The 22417-nt window shown below is 36.3% G+C and overlaps 1 protein-coding gene and 1 long non-coding RNA gene across 2 annotated transcripts in view; one reads left to right on the plus strand and one right to left on the minus strand.

The window, feature by feature from the left end:
- The window catches only part of EIF2B3 (eukaryotic translation initiation factor 2B subunit gamma), a 210471-nt gene that overhangs the window by 137971 nt on the left and 50083 nt on the right, over positions 1 to 22417 (plus strand). The window contains exon 6 of the mRNA XM_077149870.1: positions 10254 to 10343. Within this exon, the coding sequence (XP_077005985.1) occupies positions 10254 to 10343 (90 nt within the window). The remainder of the gene's footprint in view (positions 1 to 10253; positions 10344 to 22417) is intronic.
- LOC143674331 (uncharacterized) overlaps positions 1 to 22417 on the minus strand; it is a 74926-nt gene that overhangs the window by 28941 nt on the left and 23568 nt on the right. The window contains exon 3 of the long non-coding RNA XR_013170998.1: positions 10217 to 10329. This is a non-coding gene — a long non-coding RNA (uncharacterized LOC143674331). The remainder of the gene's footprint in view (positions 1 to 10216; positions 10330 to 22417) is intronic.

Consider the following 22417-nt stretch of genomic DNA (forward strand, 5'->3'; position numbering starts at 1 on the left):
GCTCAGGTGAATTGGTTATGAGTACCACCAAAGCCAGGGCTCATCTGTCACACTGAGGGCAGGTATAAATACTTCATTATGCAGATAGGCTAAAGACTTTTATAAAGATGCTTTGAAAGCCATTGATCTTCATTGTTTAACGGTAAATGCTTATCCTTGGGGCTTTTCGAATAGTTATTTCGTGTGTATAGTCCTGATTGTAGCCTAACATAATTTTACTACTAAGAAATATTCATTAATAATTGTTACAATTATTTGACCTATTGGATTGTTCATGGCATTGTATTCCTTTCTTTAAGATCACAAAAACATACTTTGTTCTCCTCAAAATTTTAAATATTACAAATTCAAATTCTAAAATCTGCAACCTACTCTTTTAAAAATATATCTATAAAATAACCCAAAGATCAAGCTGGCGGCTTAGCAATGTGCGCATTTTAGTTCGTCCTCCAGAACAACTACTAAATAACCAGAAACAGTACAGAACAGCTCCCGGAGCCACGTCAGTGACCATACACACAGCGTACCCCAGTCTGGACCAGTTGGACCGGCTGCGAGCCTCCCCAGAACCGTGAGTTCCCCAAGCGGCAGCAGCTGGTGCCTGGCGCCCCTCCCCCACAGGCGGCTTCCCGGAGGGAAGGGAAAGAGACTCTAAACCTGGTCAAGGCGAAGGTCGCTCATTGGGCTTATGAAAAAGAGGAAAAGGGAGGAAACAGAGGTTTTAGTGGCTGTGATTCTACGGAGATTTGGCTGCCTCTGGTTTTAGCAGCTGCTGCAACTGCCCCAGGCATAGGCAGCAACGGACTGCTTTCAGAGCTGTCTCCCGCTTGTGCCTTCCCCAGCGGAGGGGTGATGCCCAACTCAGGTGGAATCCCTCCCTCAAGGAGTTCAGACCCAGGGCTTGGCAATTTGAAGCCATTAAAACCAGCCTACAACCTCGCCTCTGTCTCCACCACACCCCCAGCAGAGAGAGTCTTCCAAACTTAAAGGTGTCGCAGCATCTTTTGCTGGTGGAACCCGCAGGCAGACAAGCACCACATACTGGGAAGGATAAGAAAAACAGAGCCCAGAGACTTCACAGGAAAGTCTTTCAACCTGCTGGGTCTCTCACCCTCAGGGAAAATTGACGCAGGTGACTCCTTCCCCCTGACAGGAGGCCAGTTTAGTCCAGGAAAACCCGGCTGGAGTCTATAATACCTACATAGACCCTCCTAAGGGTGGGGAGGTAAAAAGGCACCATACAAGCAGGGCAAGAAACAAGAAAACAAGAATTGAAAAATTATCCTCTGTTGAATAAAACCTAAGCTACAGGTCCAGAAAAAGCTGAACTGAAGGTCAAAGAACAGATAGACAACAAATTCATCTAGCAAGAAAACCCTAGGTAAGAGAAGTGAAAGCAAGCTCCAGAATAAACTAATTAAGGTAATTAAATGTCTAGATGCCAGCAAAAAATAAACAATCACACCAGGAAAACTGAAGATTGGCCCAATCAAAGGAACAAACCAATAGTTCAAATGAGATACAAGAGCTGAAACAATTAATTCAGAATATATGAACAGACATGGAAAACCTCATCAAAAACCATATCAGTGAATTGAGGGAGGATATGAAGAAGGCAAGGAATGAACAAAAAGAAGAAATGGAAAGTCTGAAAAAACAAACCACAGAACTTATGGGAATGAAAGGTACAGTAGAAGAGATTAAAAAAACAATGGAAACCTACAATGGTAGATTTCAAGAGACAGAGGTTAGAATTAGTGAACTGGAGGACGGAACATCTGAAATCTGACAAGAAACAGAAACTATAGGGGAAAAAATGGAAAAATATGAGCAGGGACTCAGGGAATTGAATGATAATATGAAGCACACAAACATACATGTTGTGGGTGTCCCAGAAGGAAAAGAGAAGGGAAAAGGAGGAGAAAAACTAATGGAAGAAATTATCACTGAAAATTTCCCAACTCTTCCAAAAGAATTAAAATTACAGATCCAAGAAGTGCAGTGTACCCCAAAGAGAATAGATCCAAATAGACATTCTACAAGACACTTACTAGTCAGAATGTCAGAGGTCAAAGAGAAAGAGAGGATCTTGCAAGCAGCCAGAGAAAAGCAATCCATCACATACAAGGGAAACCCAATAAGACTATGTGTAGATTTCTCAGCAGAAACCATGGAGGCAAGAAGACAGTGGGATGACATATTTAAATTACTAAAAGAGAAAAACTGCCAACCAAGAATTCTATACTCAGCAAAATTATCCTTCAAAAATGAGGGAGAAATTAAAACATTTTCAGATAAAAAATCACTGATAGAATTTGTTACCAAGAGACCAGCTTGCAAGAAATACTAAAGGGAGCACTAGAGACAGATACGAAAAGACAGAAGAGATAGGTGTGGAGAAGAGTGGAAAAAGAAGGAAAAATTAGTTATGACATATAAAATACAGATGTCAAAATGGTAGAAGAAAGTACTACCCGTACAGTAATAGCACTAAATGTTAAAGGGTTGAACTCCCCAATCAAAAAACATAGACTGGCAGAATGGATTAAAAAACAGGATCCATCTATATGCTGTCTACAGGAAACACATCTTCAACCCAAAGATAAACATAGGTTGAAATTGAAAGGTTGGGAAAATATATTCCATGCAAATAACAACCAGAAAAGAGCAGGAGTAGCTATACTAATATCCAACAAATTAGACTTCAAATGTAAAACAGTTAAAAGAGACAAAGAAGGATACTATCTACTAATAAAAGGAACAATTCAACAAGAAGACATAACAATCATAAATATTTACGCACCGAATCAGAATGCCCCAAAATACGTGAGGAATACACTGCAAATACTAAAAAGGGAAATAGACAATCTACCATAATAGTTGGAGACTTCAATTCCCCACTGTCATCAATGGACAGAACATCTAGACAGAGGATCAGTAAAGAAACAGGGAATTTGAATATTACAATAAATGAGCTAGACTTAACAGACATTTATAGGACATTACACCCCACAACAGCAGGATACACCTTTTTCTCAAGTGCTCATGGATCATTCTCAAAGATAGACCATATGCTGGGTCACAAAGCAAGTCTCAACAAATTTGAAAAGATTGGAATTATACACAACACTTTCTCAGCTCATAAAGGAATGAAGTTGGAAATCAATAATAGGCAGAGCGCCAGAAAATTCACAAATATGTGGAGGCTCAACAACACGCTCTTAAACAACCAGCGGGTCAAGGAAGAAATTATAAGAGAAATCAGTAAATCATCTGGAGGCAAAGGAAAATGAAAACACAACATATCAAAACTTAACGGATGCAGCAAAGGCAGTGCTAAGAGGGAAATTTATTGCCCTAAATGTCTATGTCAAAAAAAGAAGAAAGGACAAAAATTCAGGAATTAACTGTCCACTTGGAAGAACTGGAGAAAGAACAGCAAACCAACCCCAAAGCAAGCAAAAGGAAAGAAATAACAAAGATTAGAGCAGAAATAAATGAAATTGAGAACATGAAAACAATTGAGAAAATCAATAAAACCATAAGTTTGTTCTATGAGAAAATCAATAAGATTGATGGGCCCTTAGCAAGACTGACAAAAAGAAGAGAGAGGATGCAAATAAATAAGATCAGAAATGGAAGAGGAGACATAACCACTGACCTCACAGAAATAAAGGAAGTAATAACAGGATACTATGAACAACTTTACGCTAATGAATACAACAATGTAGATGAAATGGACAACTTCCTAGAAAGGCATGAACAACCTACTTTGACTCGAGAAGAAATAGATGACCTCAACTAACCAATCACAAGTAAAGAAATTGAATCAGTCATTAAAAAGCTTGCCAAAAAGAAAAGTCCAGGACCAGACAGCTTCACATGTGAATTCTACCAAACATTCCAGAAAGAATTAGTACCAATCCTGCTCAAACTCTTCAAAAAAATTGATTTGGAGGGAAGCCACCTAATTCATTCTATGAAGCCAACATCACCCTCATACCAAAACCAGGAAAAATATTACAAAAAAAGAAAACTACAGACCAATCTCTGTAATGAATATAGATGCAAAAATCCTCAACAAAACTCTAGCAAATTGAATCCAGCAACACATTAAAAGAATTATACATCATGACCAAGTAGGATTCATCCCAGGTATGCAAGGATGGTTCAACATAAGAAAATCAATTAATATAATACACCATATCAACAAATCAAAGCAGAAAAATCACATGATCATCTCAATTGATGCAGAGAAGGCATTTGACAAAATTCAACATCCTTTCCTGTTGAAAACACTTCAAAGGATAGGAATACAAGGGAACTTCCTTAAAATGATAAAGGGAATATATGAAAAATCCACAGCTAATACCATCCTCAATGGGGAAAAACTGAAAACTTACCCCCTAAGATCAGGAACAAGACAAGGATGTCCACTGTCACCACTGTTATTCAACATTGTGTTGGAAGTTCTAGCCAGAGCAATTAGACAAGAAAAAGAAATACAAAGCATCAAAATTGGAAAGGAAGAAGTAAAACTATCAGTGTTTGCAGATGATTGATATTATATGTCGAAAACCCTGAAAAATCCACAGCAAAACTACTAGAGCTAATAAATGAGTACAGCAAAGTGGCAGGTTACAAGATCAACATTCAAAAATCTGTAGTGTTTCTATACACTAGTAATGAACAATCTGAGGAGGAAATCAAGAAATGAATTCCATTTACAATTGCAACTAAAAGAATAAAATGCTTAGAAATAAATTTAACTAAAGAGACAAAAGACCTATACAAAGAAAACTGCAAGAAACTGTTAAAAGAAATGACAGAAGACCTAAATAGATGGGAGGGCATACCCTGTTCATGGATTGAAAGACTAAATATGGTTAAGATGTCAATTCTGCCTAAATTGATTTACAGATTCAACGCAATACCAATCAAAATCCCAACAACTTCCTTTTCAGAAATAGAAAAAACAATAAGCAAATTTATCTGGAAGGGCAGGGTGCCCTGAATTGCTAAAAGCATCTTGAGGAAAAAAAACAAAACTGGAGGTCTCACGCTGCCTGACTTTAAGGCATATTATGAAGCCACGGTGGTCAAAACTGCATGGTACTGGCATAAGGATAGACATATTGACCAATGGAATTGAATAAAATGCTCAGATATAGACCCTCTCATCTATGGACATTTGATCTTTGATAAGGCAGTCATGCCAACTCACTTGGGACAGAACAGTCTCTTCAATAAATGGTGCCTAGAGAACTGGATATCTATATGCAAAAGAATGAAAGAGGACCCGTATCTCACACCCTATACAAAAGTTAACTCAAAATCGATCAAAGATCTAAACATTAGGTCTAAGATCATGAAACAGTTAGAGGAAAATGTAGGGAAATATCTTATAAATCTTATAATTGGAGGCGGTTTTATAGACCTTACACCTAAAGCAAGAGCACTGAAGAAAGAAAGAAATAAATGGGAGCTCCTCAAAATTAAACACTTTTGTGCATCAAAGAACTTCATCAAGAAAGTAAAAAGACAGCCTATGCAATGGGAGACAATATTTGGAAACGACATATCAGATAAAGGTCTAGTATCCAGAATTTATAAAGAGATTGTTCAACTCAACAACAAAAAGACAGCCAATCCAATTACAAAATGAGAAAAAGACTTGAACAAACACTTCTCAGAAGAGGAAATACAAATGGCCAAAAGGCACTTGAAGAAATGCTCAATGTCCCTGGCCATTAGAGAAATGCAAATCAAAACCACAATGAGCTATCATCTCACACCCACCAGAATGGCCATTATCAACAAAACAGAAAATGACAAGTGCTGGAGAGGATGCAGTGAAAGAGGCACACTTATCCACTGTTGGTGGGAATGTCAAATGTTGCAACCACTGTGGAAGGCAGTTTGGCGGTTCCTCAAAAAGCTGAATATAGAATTGCCATATGACCCAGCAATACCATTGCTAGGTATCTACTCAGAGGACATAAGGGCAAAGACACAAGCGGACATTTGCACACCAATGTTTATAGCAGCATTATTTACAATTGCAAGGACATGGAAACAGCCAAAATGTTCATGAACAGAAGAGTGGCTAAACAAACTGTGGTATATACATACAATGGAATATTATGCAGCTTTAAGACAGAATAAACTTATGAAGTATGTAACAACATGGATGGACCTTGAGAACATTATGCTGAGTGGGACTAGCCAAAAACTAAAGGACAAATACTGTATGGTCTCACTGATATGAACTGACATTAGTGAATAAACTTGGAATATTTCATTGGTAACAGAGACCATCAGGAGATAGAAATAGGGTAAGATATTGGGTAATTGGAGCTGAAGGGATACAGACTGTGCAACAGGACTGGATACAAAAACTCAGAAATGGACAGCACAATAAATACTACCTAACTGTAATACAATTATGTTAGAACACTGAATGAAGCTGCATGTGAGAATGATAGAGGGAGGAAGGCTGGGGCATAAATGAAATCAGAAAGAAAGAGAGATGTTAAAGATTGAGATGGTATAATCTAGGAATGCCTGGAGTGTGTTATAATAGTGAAATGTATAAGGTACAATTTTAAAAATGTTTTTGCATGAGGAAGAACAAAGGAATGTCATTATTGCAGCGTACTGAAAATAGATGGTAAATAATATTTTAAAATGTCACCTTCTGTGTGAGACTAAAGCAAAAAATGTTTATTTGTTACAAAATTTATATTTTGACTAGTGCAGTTCCTAATATAACTTATGTAGATAGTTTGATTCAACGCCATAAGTACTTGGAATCTCAGGTAGGACATCAGATTTTGCTGGTTTGTCCAGAGTGATGCCCCAGTGAATCCCAAAGTGATTCGATCAGTGAGTGAAAAAGTATCTGCAAAGCCCTCTTCGGGGAGTAGTGAGAACGGGGAGAGATTCAACTTCCCCAAGTTGAATTCTTGATATCCTCACAAGCAGTGTGGACAACCAAAGCTATAGGCAGAGCCCCCAGTCTTGGGGTTTTTCATATGAAACTTAACCCCGCAAAGGATAGGTCAAGTCTACTTAAAATTTAGGCCTAAGAGTCACCCCCAGGAGAGCCTCTTTTGTTGCTCAGATGTGGCCCCTCTCTCCAGCCAACACAATGAGCAGTCTCACTACCCTCCCCCTCTCTATGTGGGACATGACTCCCAGGGGTGTGGACCTTCCTGGCAACATGGGACAGAGATCTTGGAATGAACGGAGACTCAGCATCAAGGGATTGAGAAAAACCCTAGAATGAGCTCAGACTTAGCATCAAGGGATTGAGAAAACCTTGACCAAAAGGGAGAAGAGGGAAATGAGACAAAGTGTCAATGGCTGAGAGATTCCAAACAGAATCGAGAGGTTATCCTGGAGGTTATTCTTATGCATCAAGTAGATATCATCTTGTTATTCAAGACGTAATGGAGAGGCTAGAGGGAACTGCCTGAAAATGTAGAGCTGTGTTCCAGTAGCCATGTTTCTTGAGGATATTGAATAATGATACAGCTGTCACAATGTGACTGTGTGATTGTGAAACCCTTGTGTCTGATGCTCCTTTTATCCTCCTTGTCAACAGATGAGTAGAACATATGGAATAAAAATAAATAATAGGGGGAACAAATGGTAAAATAAATTTAGTTTGAAATGCTAGTGATAAATGAAAGCGAGGGGTAAGGGGCATGGTAGGTATAATCTTTTTTTTTTCTTTCCTGTGTTCGTTTTATTTCTTTTTCTATTGTCTTTCTATTTCTTTTTATAAATTAATGCAAATGTTCTAAGAAATGATGAATACGCAACAAAGTGATGATATTGTGAATTATTGATTATGTATGTTGTTTTATTTTGTTTCTTTATTTTTTAATTAATAAAAAAAATTTTTAAAAACCCAAAGATAATCTTTGTGTTCCTGATGGCTTATATTGTCCTAGAGTTCCTAGACTTTGATGTATTTGTCCATTATCTGTTCTACTTTTCTAAGGTCTTTTCTTCTCCACCCCCTTTTCTTTTTCTTATAATAGACTTTTTCAAAGCATTTTCAAGTATTTGTATGTTAACAAAAAGAAGAAAAAAATCCATGGGGGCATTTCAAAGATCTTTCAAACTTTGAAGGTTAAAATTTTTAATACCATTTCTTTGCGCTTTTATTTTTATTCATCATTGAATGGATTCCTGTAGTGTTTCATATTTTTTATTGCAATGAACTTTTTTCTATAATTGGGAAATTATTTTCTTAAAACATAAAACTAAACTATATCTAAATGTTGTATTCATTTCTATTTATTAATTTCTTACATTTGCCCTGTACACACTCCAAACATCATTCTGACCCCAAATAAGCCAGTTATCCAGATTCCACTGGTGTCTGAGTTGTTTTGTTTTAAAATATCAATGTTTGTTTCGGATGTCATTCAAAAACAAAATTAAATAAATTTAAAAACCACCCTTTCTTGGGCATTTAAATGCCATTAGTTCCCAGTTCCAAGATCTGCATTCACTACTAATTTTATCTGAAAGGGAAGAAAAATATATCTAAATCATCATCTCTGTTCTTCTATTGCATTCCAAATTTGGACATAGCCAGCCAAATCTCTAGCCTCAAGTATACCAGTTAAATTTTTGCAACATTTTTTCTTAAAAATGGGAGAATTTTTTGTTTTACTAATTTTATAGAATGAGAATGGGAAGCTGAAAAAGCATTTATGAACTGTAAAGTGCTATACGAATGTTAGTGCCATATTACTAGCGATTGATAACAGTTTAGAAGATGATTATTCAAACTTTAACTTGTTCCTTTTCTGATCGCATAATACAAATTGATCTCAGCTGTATAAAAAAAAAGTAATATATCTACTTCAAGGGTAGTAGGATTATGTAATATAGAGTGTATTGAATAATTGAAAAAATTTTTAAGCCAAGGGTCCGAACAGGAGTCCATAGCATTTGCCAATTTCTAAACTGGTTAGATCTGGAAGAGAATTGTCAGGGTACAGGCTTTAGATGAAACCCTGGCACCACAAGGAGGCAGCCACTCACATTTGCTAAAATCTGTTTCCTGAGCAATTTCTTATACTCAAGAACCCAGAAAGTTAGGATTGGAAGGTACCTTCTACTTTTTATTTCACTTTCATTGTATACATTAATTGGCTTGCTCGGGTAGTTTGTTAGGGGTTTGAGATCCCAAGTATCTGACTCTTTTATTGCTCATTTGAAAACATTTTTTCCCTCCCTCCCCAAAAGGAGTGGGAGCCCAGAGAGGTACATCATAATTTATTTGATAAATTACTACTTTCTGGGTGTCTCTAAATAAACCAGTCAAAGTAAAGCAACACAAAGTAGAAGAAAGATGACAACTAAGATTAGCGTCTTTATTTTTCAGCCTGTTCCTTCCATCCTCTCTTCTACCTGTTCGATTTTAATAAATAAAATGACCTTGGACATTGCAAGCATGTCATTTTTTTTTAATGCTGAAACCAAAAATGGCTAACTGAAATAGACAGCAAATAGGCAAGTGCCTTCACCTAAGGTGATAATTTATACTTCCCTTTGTTTATTCACCTATTTATTGATTGATTTTTCAGTGTGAGGCGCAATGCTAAGGCTAAAGCTTTATAAAGATGAATCACTGCCCTCTATGAACTGTATCTAGTTGGAGAGAAACAGACAGACAGTTATGTGAGAAATGATCTGATAAAGATAGGCACCTCATGGAGCACGGACTTGGGTTGTCCGTGAAGGATTCCTGGAGGAAGTATATCTGGATTGAGTCTGATGGATGAATAAGAGTAGAGGAGATAAGGGTGTTCTAAGAAGATTGAGTAATACATGCCAGAACCTGGAAGTGAGTGAAATCATAGCTAGTGCATAACTGGCAGGAAGCAGAGCAGTTGGGGGAAAGGAGGAAAATGTTAGTAATAAGAATTCCGGGTAAGATTTTGTGATGAAATATATGAAAGTGGTATGTCAGTGATTTGATGGCTCACCAATTTTGGTTTAATTTATTTGGTTGCTTAAAGGGCTTATAGAATGTGAGATCTGGTTTCTGGAGACAAGACCTTTTATGTGGTAGGATCAAAGCTGGTGTCCACCATCCTCATCTCCTGAATGTAGGGGTCATCAGCATCATGACCCTGACACTTTATAAACTTTCTAATGCCCAGAACCGGATGATAGGATGGATCCGTGTTACCTGCTTGTGAGTTCCTTCTTTTTTATTCTCTTTGCAGGCATCCTAGAATACGCTTCCACACAGGCCTTGTGGACGCTCACCTCTATTGCTTGAAAAAATACGTTGTGGATTTCCTAGTTGGAAATAGGTAAGAAAGAGGGAAGTAAACTCAAACCCACAGTGCTTACAAGCTACTTTTTAACAGTTAACAGTTTTAAATCTCGATAATGTTGGATAACTAGTTTATATAAATAGCATGGTTAGTGCTTACCTTTGTATTAGAAATCATGTTATCAGCATACTGTTATTTTGTCTGTACCATGGAATCCCCTTCCTGTATTTTTGGGGTGTTATAATAAATCAGGTAAAATATTTTTGTAAAACGAATAGTAACCCAAGATACCTTTTTCTGCCCAGTTCTAGGCTCTTCTTACCTACTTCTACAAGAGTGAGCTCCTTAGACTTTTATTATTTGTCTTCTAGCAGATGTCCTTCCCTTAGACAATTACCATATAAATGGGCTCTCTCAGCAAAGGGCCAGACACTTACCCCAGAGGAGGAAAAAAAAGAATAAGTCTCCCTCCAGTTTTGGAGAGAAACCCAGCCTATTGAGTGAACTTTCATGTATGCAGAGTAGCAAAATTTGATAGTTCTCTAATACTGCTTTGAGAACAGAACTGTGAACCTTAAATACTTCTCAGAGACTCTACACTGGTAGATCATAGGGCTTAGATTTCCAGAGAGAAAACCTCTTTTCATTTGGTCTCAAGGATTTTTGATAGGTGGTATAGCTAGAGACATCAGCAAAACATAGCACTGATGAACTGAAAACCAGGCAGGCTGGGTACCACAGGAATGAACTGCTTTAGACCAGCTGGAAAAGGGCATCAGAGAACCTGAGTTTAAATGCTAGCTCTGCCCTTGGCTGATGGACTTTGATATATATAGAAATGTTAAGGAGAAGGGGGATTGTTCCTCTGTACCAGGTATGTTTCTTTTGTCTCACTCTCGCCCCGCTCACAACATCTGCTGAGCCCTAAGAGGAAGGCCCATGTAGAGCCCATAGTAGAATAGATCATTTAGATTCCTAGAAAGCTTTCCCAAGGATTGTTTTGCTGTTCCCCTTCCTCAGACACTGTTGCCCTGCTCTCCTCTGACTTGTTATTCTGTAGATTTTTTTTCATACAAATGATAATTTATTAAGTACTTATTATGAGCCAGGCATTGTGCTCAATCATTAGTGAATAAACACACATGGGACTTTCTCTCATGGAGCATTTATGCTCCACAGTGTGTTATGGAGACCTTGCTTTTCAAGATAACAGGGAAATTTGCTGGCCAGGTATAGAAAGTGGTCCAAGATCTGTTTTCCAATGACCAAGTGAAGCTATCTATATTCCAAAAATGAAGTTATTCCTTGACCATTTAAGGGTTTATCTTTTTTGCCCAAATGAAAATTAACCCATGTAAAATATGCCCTGGCTTTGATGTGCTAGGAGAAAATGCAACAATGGTAGAGATAATGCTTTTTTTTTTTTAAATAACTATTTACTTTGAAAAATTTCACCCAAATACAGAAGTAGAGAAAATAATATCATGAACTCCCATATGCATCCTACAGCTTTAACGATTATTAACACATGGCCAATCTTGTTTTATATATACCACCACTCATCTCTGACTGTCAGCCTCCAGATTATTTTAAATTAAATTATCATATAATTTCATCTGTAAACTTTCAGTATATCTATCAGCATATGTTAAGAGATAAAGACTCATAGCATAACTACCAAACTTACAGAAATAAAAAGGATTATAAGAGGGTACTACAATTAATGATATGCCCATAAATCAGAAAACGTAGATGTAATGGAAAGATTCCTAGAAACATACAGATCACCTAATCTAATGGTAGAAAAAATAAAAATCTCAGCAGACCTATAACAAGTAAAGAGACTGAAACGGTAATTAAAAACCTCCCCCAAAAAGAAAGGTCCAGGACCAGGTGGTTTCACTGCTAAATTCTTCCAAACGTTTAAAGAAGGTTTAATACCATCCTTCTCAAACTCTTCCAAAAAACAGAAGAGAAGGGATTATTTTCTAACTAATTCTATGAAGCATTACCATGATACCAAGCCAGATAGCAGAAGAACAGAACATTACAGAGCAATATCCCTACGAATATAGATGCATAAATCCTCAACAAAATATAAAAAAATTGAAACCAATAGTACATGAAAAGGATTATAGACCATGACCAAGTGGGATATATTCCATGAATGTAGGGATGGTTCAATGTAAGAAAATCAATCAGTGTAATCACCACATTAATAAAATAAAGGGAAAAAAAAAACAATCATCTCAATTGATGCAGAAAAGATGTGTGACAAAATCCTACATTCTTTCATGTCAAAAGTACTCAGAAAACTAGTAATAGAAGGAATTTTTCCATATGATAAAGGGTATTTATAAAAAACTCACAGCAAATATCAATGGTAATAATGAAATCTTTCCCTCTGAGATTAGGAACTAAGACAGGGTTGCCTCCTGTCACCACTGTTATTCAGTGTTGTATTGGAAGTTTTATCAGAGCAGTCAGGCAAAAGAAATAAAAGACATCCATATTGGAATGGAGGAAATCAAATTATCCTTATTCACAGATAACATGATCTGATCCTAAATATAGAAAATCCTTAAAAATCCACCACAAAACTCCTAGAACTAAGAAACAAATTCAGGAAAGTTACATAATGCAACATAAACAATCAGAAGTCAGTTGGGTTTCTTTACATCAGTAATTAACAATCTGAAAAGGAAATTTTAAAGCAATTCCATTTATAATAACATCTAAAAGAATAAAATACCTAGAAATAAATTTAATCAAGAAGGTGAAAGACTTGTACATTGAAAACTACAAAACATTGCTGAAAGAAATAGACCTACATAAATGGAACCTCTGTTCATGGATTGGAAGACTTAATATGGTTAGCATGTCATACTGCCTAAAAAATTCAAAGTCCAGAAATAAATCCACACATCTATGGCCAGTTGATTTTCCACAAGGGCACCAACTCCATTCAGTGGGAAAAGATAGTCTCTTCAACAAATTTTGCTGGGACAATTGGAAATACACATGCAAAAGAATGAATGTGGTCCCCTACCTCTTGCCATACACAAAAATTAATTCAAAATGGTTTAATTACCTAAATATAAGGGATAACTCTGTAAAACTTAAGAAAAATATAGAGTAAATCTTCAGGACCTTCCATTAGGCAATGAATTTTTATATTTTATACTGAAAGTGCAAAGCAACAACAACAAAAAATTAATTCAGGCTCCATCAAAATTTAAAACTTTTGTGCATCAAATGACAGTATCAAAGGACATTTTGTACATCAAAAGTCAACCTACAGAGTGAGTGGAAAAGTATTTGCAAAGCCACCTTCGGGGAATAGTGAGAACAGGGAGAAATTCAACTTCTCCAAATTGAATTCTTGATATTCTCACAAGCAGTGTGGACAACCAAAGCTATAGGCAGAGCCCCCAGTCTTGGGGTTTGTTCATATGAAACTTAACCCCACAAAGGATAGGTCAAGTCTACTTAAAATTTAGGCTTAAGAGTCACCCCCAAGGGAGCCTCTTTTGTTGCTCAGATGTGGCCTCTCTCTCCAGCCAACACAACAAGCAGTCTCACCACCCTCCCCCTCTCTGCGTGGGACATGACTTCCAGGGGTGTGGACCTTCCTGGCAACGTGGGACAGAGATCCTGGAATGAGCTGAGACTCAGCATCAAGGGATTGAGAAAAACCCTAGAATGAGTGAGACTTAACATCAAGGGATTGAGAGAACCTCCTGGACCAAAAGGGGGGAAGAGTGAATGAGACAAAGTGTCAATGGCTGAGAGATTCCAAACAGAGTTGAGAGGTTATCCTGGAGGTTATTCTTACACATTAAGTAGATATCACCTTGTTGTTTAAGATGTGGCAGAGAGGCTAGAGGGAACTGCCTGAAAATGTAAAGCTGTGTTTCAGTAGCCGTGTTTCTTTTTTTTTTTTTTTTTTTTATTAATTAAAGAAAAAAAAGAAATTAACACAACATTTAGAAATCATTCCATTCTGCATATGCAATCAGTAATTCTTAACATCATCACATTGATGCATGATCATCATTTCTTAGTACATTTGCATCAATTTAGGAAAAGAACTAGCAAAACAACAGAAAAAGGTATAGAATGTTAATATAGAGAAAAAAATAAAAATAATAATAATAATAAAAGAAAAGGAAAAAGAAAAAAAGACACAAACAAAAAAAACTATAGCTCAGATGCAGCTTCATTCAGTGTTTTAACATAATTACATTACAATTAGGTATTATTGTGCTGTCCATTTTTGAGTTTTTGTATCTGGTCCTGTTGCACAGTCTGTATCCCTTCAGCTCCAATTACCCATTATCTTACCCTGTTTCTAACTCCTGCTGGTCTCTGTTACCAATGACATATTCCAAGTTTATTCTCGAATGTCGGTTCATATCAGTGGGACCATACAGTATTTGTCCTTTAGTTTTTGCCAGTAGCCATGTTTCTTGATGATGATTGAACAGTGATATAGCTTTCACAATGTGACTCTGTGATTGTGAAAACCTTGTGTTTGATGCTCCTTTTATCTACCATATCAACAGACGAGTAGAACATATGGAATAAAAATAAATAATAGGGGGAACAAATGTTAAAATAAATTTAGTTTGGAATGCTAGTGATAAATGAAAGCGAGGGGTAAGGGCTATGGTATGTATAATCTTTTTTTTCTGTTATTGTTTTATTTCTTTTTCTGTTGTCTTTTTATTTCTTTTTCTAAATCAATGCAAATGCAGCTATGTGATGATATTAAGAATTACTGATTATATATGTAGAATGGAATGATATGTTAATGTTTTTGTTTGTTGTTAATTTTTTTAATTAATAAATTTAAAAAGTCAACCTACAAAATGGGAGAAAATATTTGAAAAACTACATCTGATCAGGATTTAAAATACAGAGTGTATAAAGAACTCTTACAACTCAACAGCAGCAAGACAAACAACAAATGGGCTAAGGATTTGAATACACGTTTCCTCAAGGATGATATTCAAATGGCTGATAAGTATATAAGAATATACTCAACATCTTTAGTCATTAAAGAAATGCAAGTTAAAATTTTAATGAGATACCATTTCACACCCTCTAGAATAGCTTCTATTTAAGAAACTGAAAATGTATTGGAGAGGATATGAAGAAACACCAACTTGTACATTGTTGGGGGGAATGTAAAATGGTGCAGCTGTTTTGGAAAACAGTTTGGCAGTGCCTCAAATTTAGGTATAACTAAAAGAATTAAAAGCAGGGACTTTGTGCATCACTATTCATCACAGTATTACTCATTATCGCCAAAAGATAGAAACAACCCAAGTGTCCATCAGAAGACAAATGGATAAACAAAATATTATATATCCATGCAATGGAATATTATTCAGCTGTCAAAAGAAGTGATCTGCTGGTACCATGCTACAACATGGATGAACCTTGAAGACCTCATGTTGAGTGAAATAAGCTAGGCACAAAAGGACAAAAGTTATGATTTCTTTTATATGAAATACTTAGAATAAGCAAATTCAGAGACAGAAAGTAGAATAGTGGTTTCCAGGGGGGAGGGGAAGAGGGTATTATTGTTAAATGAGTATGAGTTTTGATATGGGATGAAGAAAATAGTCTTGAAATAATGGTGAATGTTATGTAGTATTGTACTTAATATCAAAGAATTGTCTACTCAAAATGGTTAAAATTATTTTTATATTATGTATATTTTACCACAATTAAAAATAAATTATTTTTTAAAAAGATAAAAGGTTTTTATGTAAAAAAAAAAGTAAAGCCTCAGTACCATATCACACTTTAAAAAAAAAACCAAGTAGTGCTTCCTTGACACCATCAAATGGGATTGTGGCTTTTTGGTACTTGAATATAAAGGCAATTTTACACCAAAGCTAGCTTTATCCAGGCTGCCATAGCTCCTTTATAGTTCATTTGGCTACACCCAGCTAGCTGTTCCCACATCTGATAAATACAGAACAGTAGTGGTATGTGAAACATGAAGTTGGTGATCAGTTATGGTTCTGAAAAGTGGGACTTTCCCAAAGCCTAGTACAATAGAGAATGATTTATATTCATCCACTCAAATTATCTCCCATCTCAAGATCTATTAAAAGAGACCCTTTTCTCTGTCCTTCCCACATCACCACTTTATCTCAGAGTTTTGGGGATTAAAGGGCATATATTGAAAATTGATTAATCCCAGTATGTCAAAAAAGTATAAAAGCACAGCAGGGTGAATTAGAATGATACCCAAGGGAGATTGTTTATTCATGGGTGGAATAATGGAGGTCTTGTCTCAAAGTTGTAGGATACGGGATTAAATAAATTGTGGAAGTAGCATGAAGAAGGCCTTGGACATTGAGTGGGAAATTACAGATCCTTAGGCAGAATAGTCCCATATGAATTGAGCAGTGATGCAAGCTAGCAGGGAAATACAGAACATTCTAGATGGGAAGGAGATTCCTTCAAGGTAAGAAAGGCGTTTATAAAAATCTGATCATGAATTGATGACTCCTTTAGGAATGAAAAGGAAAAAGCAAGCTTAAGAGACACAACGTCAAGGAAAGACTGCTTTAACAATCTCTTGTAATATTTCACCTATGAAAATTAATGTATTCTGTCCTTTGTTCTTTGTTTCTCCCTCCATGTTTTCTGCAGAATCACACTTGTATTTTTTAGTTGTTTGCCTGTCATCAGCTCCCACCCAAATTCTTTGCAATTAGTTACCTACCTGGATTGGTAAAACATTCAATATTTACTTGGTAAATGGAGAGAAAATGAAATGTGACAATTCAGATAGCAGAAGTAAAGAAGAGACCAGGATTTCTATAGCTAACTAAACTACAAAGCTACAGGAAAAATTTTGGAAAGAAAATCTTCACAGACTTTGACGAGAGAGATCCAGTAACTGAGCTATATGACCTTGGACATGTTATCTCCCTCCCTGTGCCTCTGTTTCCTCATCTGATAATTGGGATGATGATAATACTTAGTGCTTCAAAAAGTTAAACATAGAAGTACCATGTGATCTGTTGATTCCACTTTAGTATAGCCAAGAGAACTGAAAGCAGAGACTCAGTCAGAACACGCGGCATTATTCATAACTGGCAAAAGATGGAAGCAACCCAAGAGTCCATCAGAGATGAATGGATAAACAAAATATGGTGTATCAATCACTCTTGATAAGTTGATTGTTGGTAACATCCTCCAGAGGTATCAGATATTTCTCTATTACAGATACATATACACATATACACACACACCTGGGAGGTTATGAGAGTACTAACACCCTCTTGGTCTCAGCTACATAGAGATGAAGAGTTAGGATGGGCCCCACAAAAAAGAAGTCAGAAGTTGGGGTAGGCAGCCATTCTGCAAGGTCAGAGTTAGGATGATAATTAAAGCCACATTCAAGATGATGTGATGGAATAGCTAGAAAGCCATGAGCAAGCTTAGAAAAAGCTGAATGGGGGTAAAAACAGAGATGAGGGGCCAGGTAATGCCATGAGTGATAGTCAGTAGCCTTGGTTCCTTACTGTCCAGTTCAGGCATCCGCATGAGTTGGCTGTACTTGGTTTCCTGTCCTTAGATGTCCTAGAGATTGCATGATGTGTCCTTTACTAAAATAACAGAACATAATTAAGCACATGGCTTACACACCTCACTGGGGCTGTGTGCAACTGCCTCAATTAAACTAGTGATAACCTTCTTTGAACTTCTTTGCTACATTCATTGTTTTCTCTGGGACTTGTGGAAATCACTCTGTGTTGAGGTAGGAATGAAGGCCTTACAGCCCATTGTACTGATTTATAAGTAAAGATGAGTCCCACAGTTGTCTAGCCTGTGCTGTCAGAGGGCCATGGGCTAGATTGTGATAGGAACAAGAGCCTTTTTAAAGAAGACTTAAAAACTGGAGTAATATTTATAATTAAAGCACTCCCAGGAAGGAGCATCATATGGTACCAGAAGCTTCTAAAACCAAAGGAGAAATTGTGTTTAGTTTGGTGAGAATTTAAAAACATTTTCCCTATGAGTATAATGACTAATTGTTATCCTTCCCATCTGTCTTCTTTCTCTGGCAATTCCTACATATCCATTAAAACTTGGCCAGATGTAAATGTTCTTAGAAGTGATCATGATGATGAATATGCAACTTTGTGATGATATTGTGAATTACTGATTATATGTGTAGAACGGAATGATCATATGTTAAGAACGTTTGTGTTTCTTTCTTGTCATATTTTAAAAAAATTTTTTAAATTAATAAAAAAAAAAAACTTGGCCAGGTGTTACTCCTAAAGGAAGCTTTCTCTAATTTTTTTTTCTTTCACCTTCGCTTATATTAGTTACCCTTGCTCTGTGCTAACATAATCTATGTTTATCTCTATCAGCATAATTAATCATTGCATTTTCTGATCTTGTATAGTCTTCAGTTATTACATATATTCTTAAGTCATATTAACATTTCTGTATTTTCTACTCTTTTGAACTTAAGGGCAAAAAAAAAAAGGAAAAAAATCAACATCAAGACAGGCAAACTGTAAATTTCATGGAAATGTGGATTTGTCTGTTTTGTTTCACTGTTATATCTCTAATGCTGGCACATTTATGAAGAAAATACCTATTGAATTGACCTAAGCCCAAGCCTTCTCTCCAGCCAGTGGAATCTAAACATGTTTTTTTTTCTCAAGCCATATGCACCAACACTGAAATTTGTTTTGGAGATGTTTTCAGTATTTTGCCAAGAAGGTAAAAAGGGTATTACAGAATACTGTATACCATTTTGTTTTGGAGATGTTTTCAGTATTTTGCCAAGAAGGTAAAAAGGGTATCACAGAATACTGTATACCAAATTGCTGCCTTTTAAGTCAGCACCTTTTAATCTAAAATAATTTTCTGTTCACTATTTCAAATTGTATCTCTTTTCTTTGAAGGCAAAAAAAAAGAGTTGAGAATAAGACATCAGTGATAACTCATGAATCGCCTTTCCTTTCACAATTAGAGCTCTGTTGAGAGAAGAAGCAAGAAAACCAAAGCCTTTAGTCCCTTGCTTTGCAGATGTGAGTTTCAGGCTCTGTAAAAATAAGTTTTCTGTTCTATCTCTTTCCTAAAATAATGAAAGGCTGATTTGAGGTGGAATATATAGAGGGGATTTTAACTCTCCTTTATTTGCTTACCAAGACAGAAAAATCAGAATGCAAAAATTTTCCCTTTGCCATGAGCATTATTTTTAGGCTCTCCATTGAAGCTTTATGGCTACAAAGAGACCTTGATCACTTAAGGTAAAAATTTCAAGTTTAAACAGAACTAATGTGTATTTTTCAAATGTTAGATCTTTAATGCTAGAGAAACATATTTGGAATTTATTACATTTCCAAATCAAGAAAGTTCTACTTTCTACAGCCAAGTCCAGAAAAGCTGTCCAACCTTAAGAGATGACACTCATTTATTCATTCAGTTATTCATTTATTCGTATAAATACTTAGCACTGACTATATGTTTATTGGGAAACAGTAAGCAGAAAATTATAAGTTCTGTGTAAAGGCCTGTGTTTCAACTAAGCACAGGATAATAGTAAATGTGGTATAATGGAAAGAGCCATGGGCTTTGAAAACAGGTATGGAGCAGATTTCAACTCTGTTGATTTTAAAAGCTATATGAGAATGAGTCAGAGAAGACTATCAGGTTTCAGCTTGGGCCACTAAATGCATCTTCATATCACTAAGCAAGATGGATTAGAGTGAGGGGGAAAAGAGTGATAAGTTCAGTTTTAGAATAGAATTTGAGCTGCCTGTGCATCATCTAAATAGAAGAGCATCAGGCAATTGAAAGTGTGAGACTAAAAGTGGAAGAGAGATCTTGACTATGGGTCTAGATTTGAGAATCAGCAGCGTGGAAGCCACCAAGTGGATGGCCTCTTGGGGTGATGACTAATATGAGAAAAATCATAAACAGAAAGAAAAATCCTGAAAAACACCGAGTATTTTAGGAGTAAACAGGGGAAGGTATCAGAAAAAGGAGTAGATTGGGAAAGTGATGCTCCCAAAGGTAAGGGAAGAAGGCATAAAGGATGGTCAATGTCTGTGAATTTTGGAAAATTCAAAAATATATACAGAACAAAATATCCATAATTCTGTGAGATAACTATTATGAACATTTTAGTGCATTTATTTCCAATGTTTTATTTTTGTATATGTCCTTGAGATCACACTGTAAAAATAACATTCCGTGTCTTCATTCACTATTATTTCATGAGTATTTTCTTTTTTATTAAAGATGCTTTATAATCAGAGTTTTGCCTTTATAATTCTATTTTATAATTATGAAGTTGTATATCTGGTTGTTCTCTATTTTTATAAATACACTGTGAGGGATACCTTTTTTCAAAGATCCTTTCAAGTAATCTAATTATCTCATTCATTTATTCAGCAGATATTACACATAATGCGTTTTCCTTAGGATAAATTTAAAGAAATGGAATTACAGAATGAAATAATATGAACATCTTTAAGGCGCTTGTTATTTATTGCCAATTACTCTCCAGAAATGATTTTACTGATTTTCATTCCTATCCTTATTGTATGAGAATCTCAAAGCACCTTTACCAATAATGAGAATTTTTTTTAATATTAGTTGGGAAGAAAATTGCATCTTGTGATTTTTATTTTTGAAAATACCTCATAGGTTTTTATCATTTATAGCTATTTATCCATTAAGAATATTAATATTTATCCTATTCTTAGCAATTATTTTGTCTTTTTTTTAATTTGGTCCAGGGAGGGGGGCTTGTTTTTACAACTAGTGGTTAAATCTTTTGCTTTTCTTTGTGCTCTTGAGAGGATTTTATAATTTCATGAGATGAGGCAGGTGTTTCTGGGAAGCATATATTTAAAAGAAAGTGAGGTTGGCTGGGCCCAGGGCACTGAATCCAGCTGGTAGCCTAAGATTGTAATGTTCACAACAGTTAACAGTGGCCCCCTGTGAGACCTACATTCTTAGCACAGCTTTGAGCTGCCTCTGCTTTGACTAGAAAGTAGGAAGAATAATTGTATCTTCCATTTGTTTCTAAACTACTGCTCTGTAGGAATCAACCTAATGCTGAGCACCAGCAGAGTTAGGTGGGGCCTGGCAGGACTACTTCATGTCCTTGCTTCAGATCACTGTCTGATCTTGAAGGGCTCTGCCTGATCAGGCTGTGTGCCAAGGCTTGTTTGCCTCCCTCTTGAAATGATGGTTCTGTTTGGCCCATAATGTAAATATCATGGCCATGAAATCCCCCAGCTGTCCATGCTTTGTCACTTCTTCAAAAGAAACTGACTTGTTTTTCCCCACAGGGGCCATGGAATGTTTGCAATCCACACTGATTTGGAACTTTAAAAGGGGAAGAAAAGAGCTAAGAGTAACCTTTGTTTCATTCTTTGATTCATATGGAAATTTTTAATCTCCATCAAAGGATCAGGAGAAAAATCACATTGAAATTCAATACAAGAGCTCCCAGTTTACATAGAATTTTTTAAAGATGTTTGACTTGGTCCTATAAAGTGACAAAATCATGAACTGCGCAGTCCCAGTGTTCATAATTTGCTTACTCTCCTTGGCTTCAACCTCTGTTTTGCCTTCCTATCTGTACCCCACATGTGTGGTCCTATATCAGCATGCTGACCTCCTTTAATTGACTGGAGGGAGTAGAAGTAGGAAGTGTGCAGCAGCAGTCAGATTTAAAGGGCTGCTTAAACATTAACCCCTCTCTCAGACCTCATTATCTCATCTCTCAGAGTCTTATAACTGGTCTCCCTATCCTCATTCTGCTTTTATTACAGGCCTCTTCCATATTGCTGCCAGAGTTATCCTACTAAGAAATAAAACTGATCTTCTCACTTTCCTGCTTAAACACTACTACTGGTTTCTCAGTCCAGACTCTATAGATTGCCACAGAAGGCTTCTGCAATCAGGCTCCCTTGCTTGCCATTTCAGCCCTCTCTCCTTCTACCTCTTTCCTTAAACCTATACCAGGCTACTCTCCACTAAATTATAAATTCCTTCAAGTCAGAAACAGTGTATTTCTAAGGCCTAGCACAGTGATTCACATGTAATAA

Source organism: Tamandua tetradactyla, chromosome 2, assembly GCF_023851605.1.
Source record: "Tamandua tetradactyla isolate mTamTet1 chromosome 2, mTamTet1.pri, whole genome shotgun sequence".
NCBI classification, from domain to species: Eukaryota; Metazoa; Chordata; class Mammalia; order Pilosa; family Myrmecophagidae; genus Tamandua; species Tamandua tetradactyla.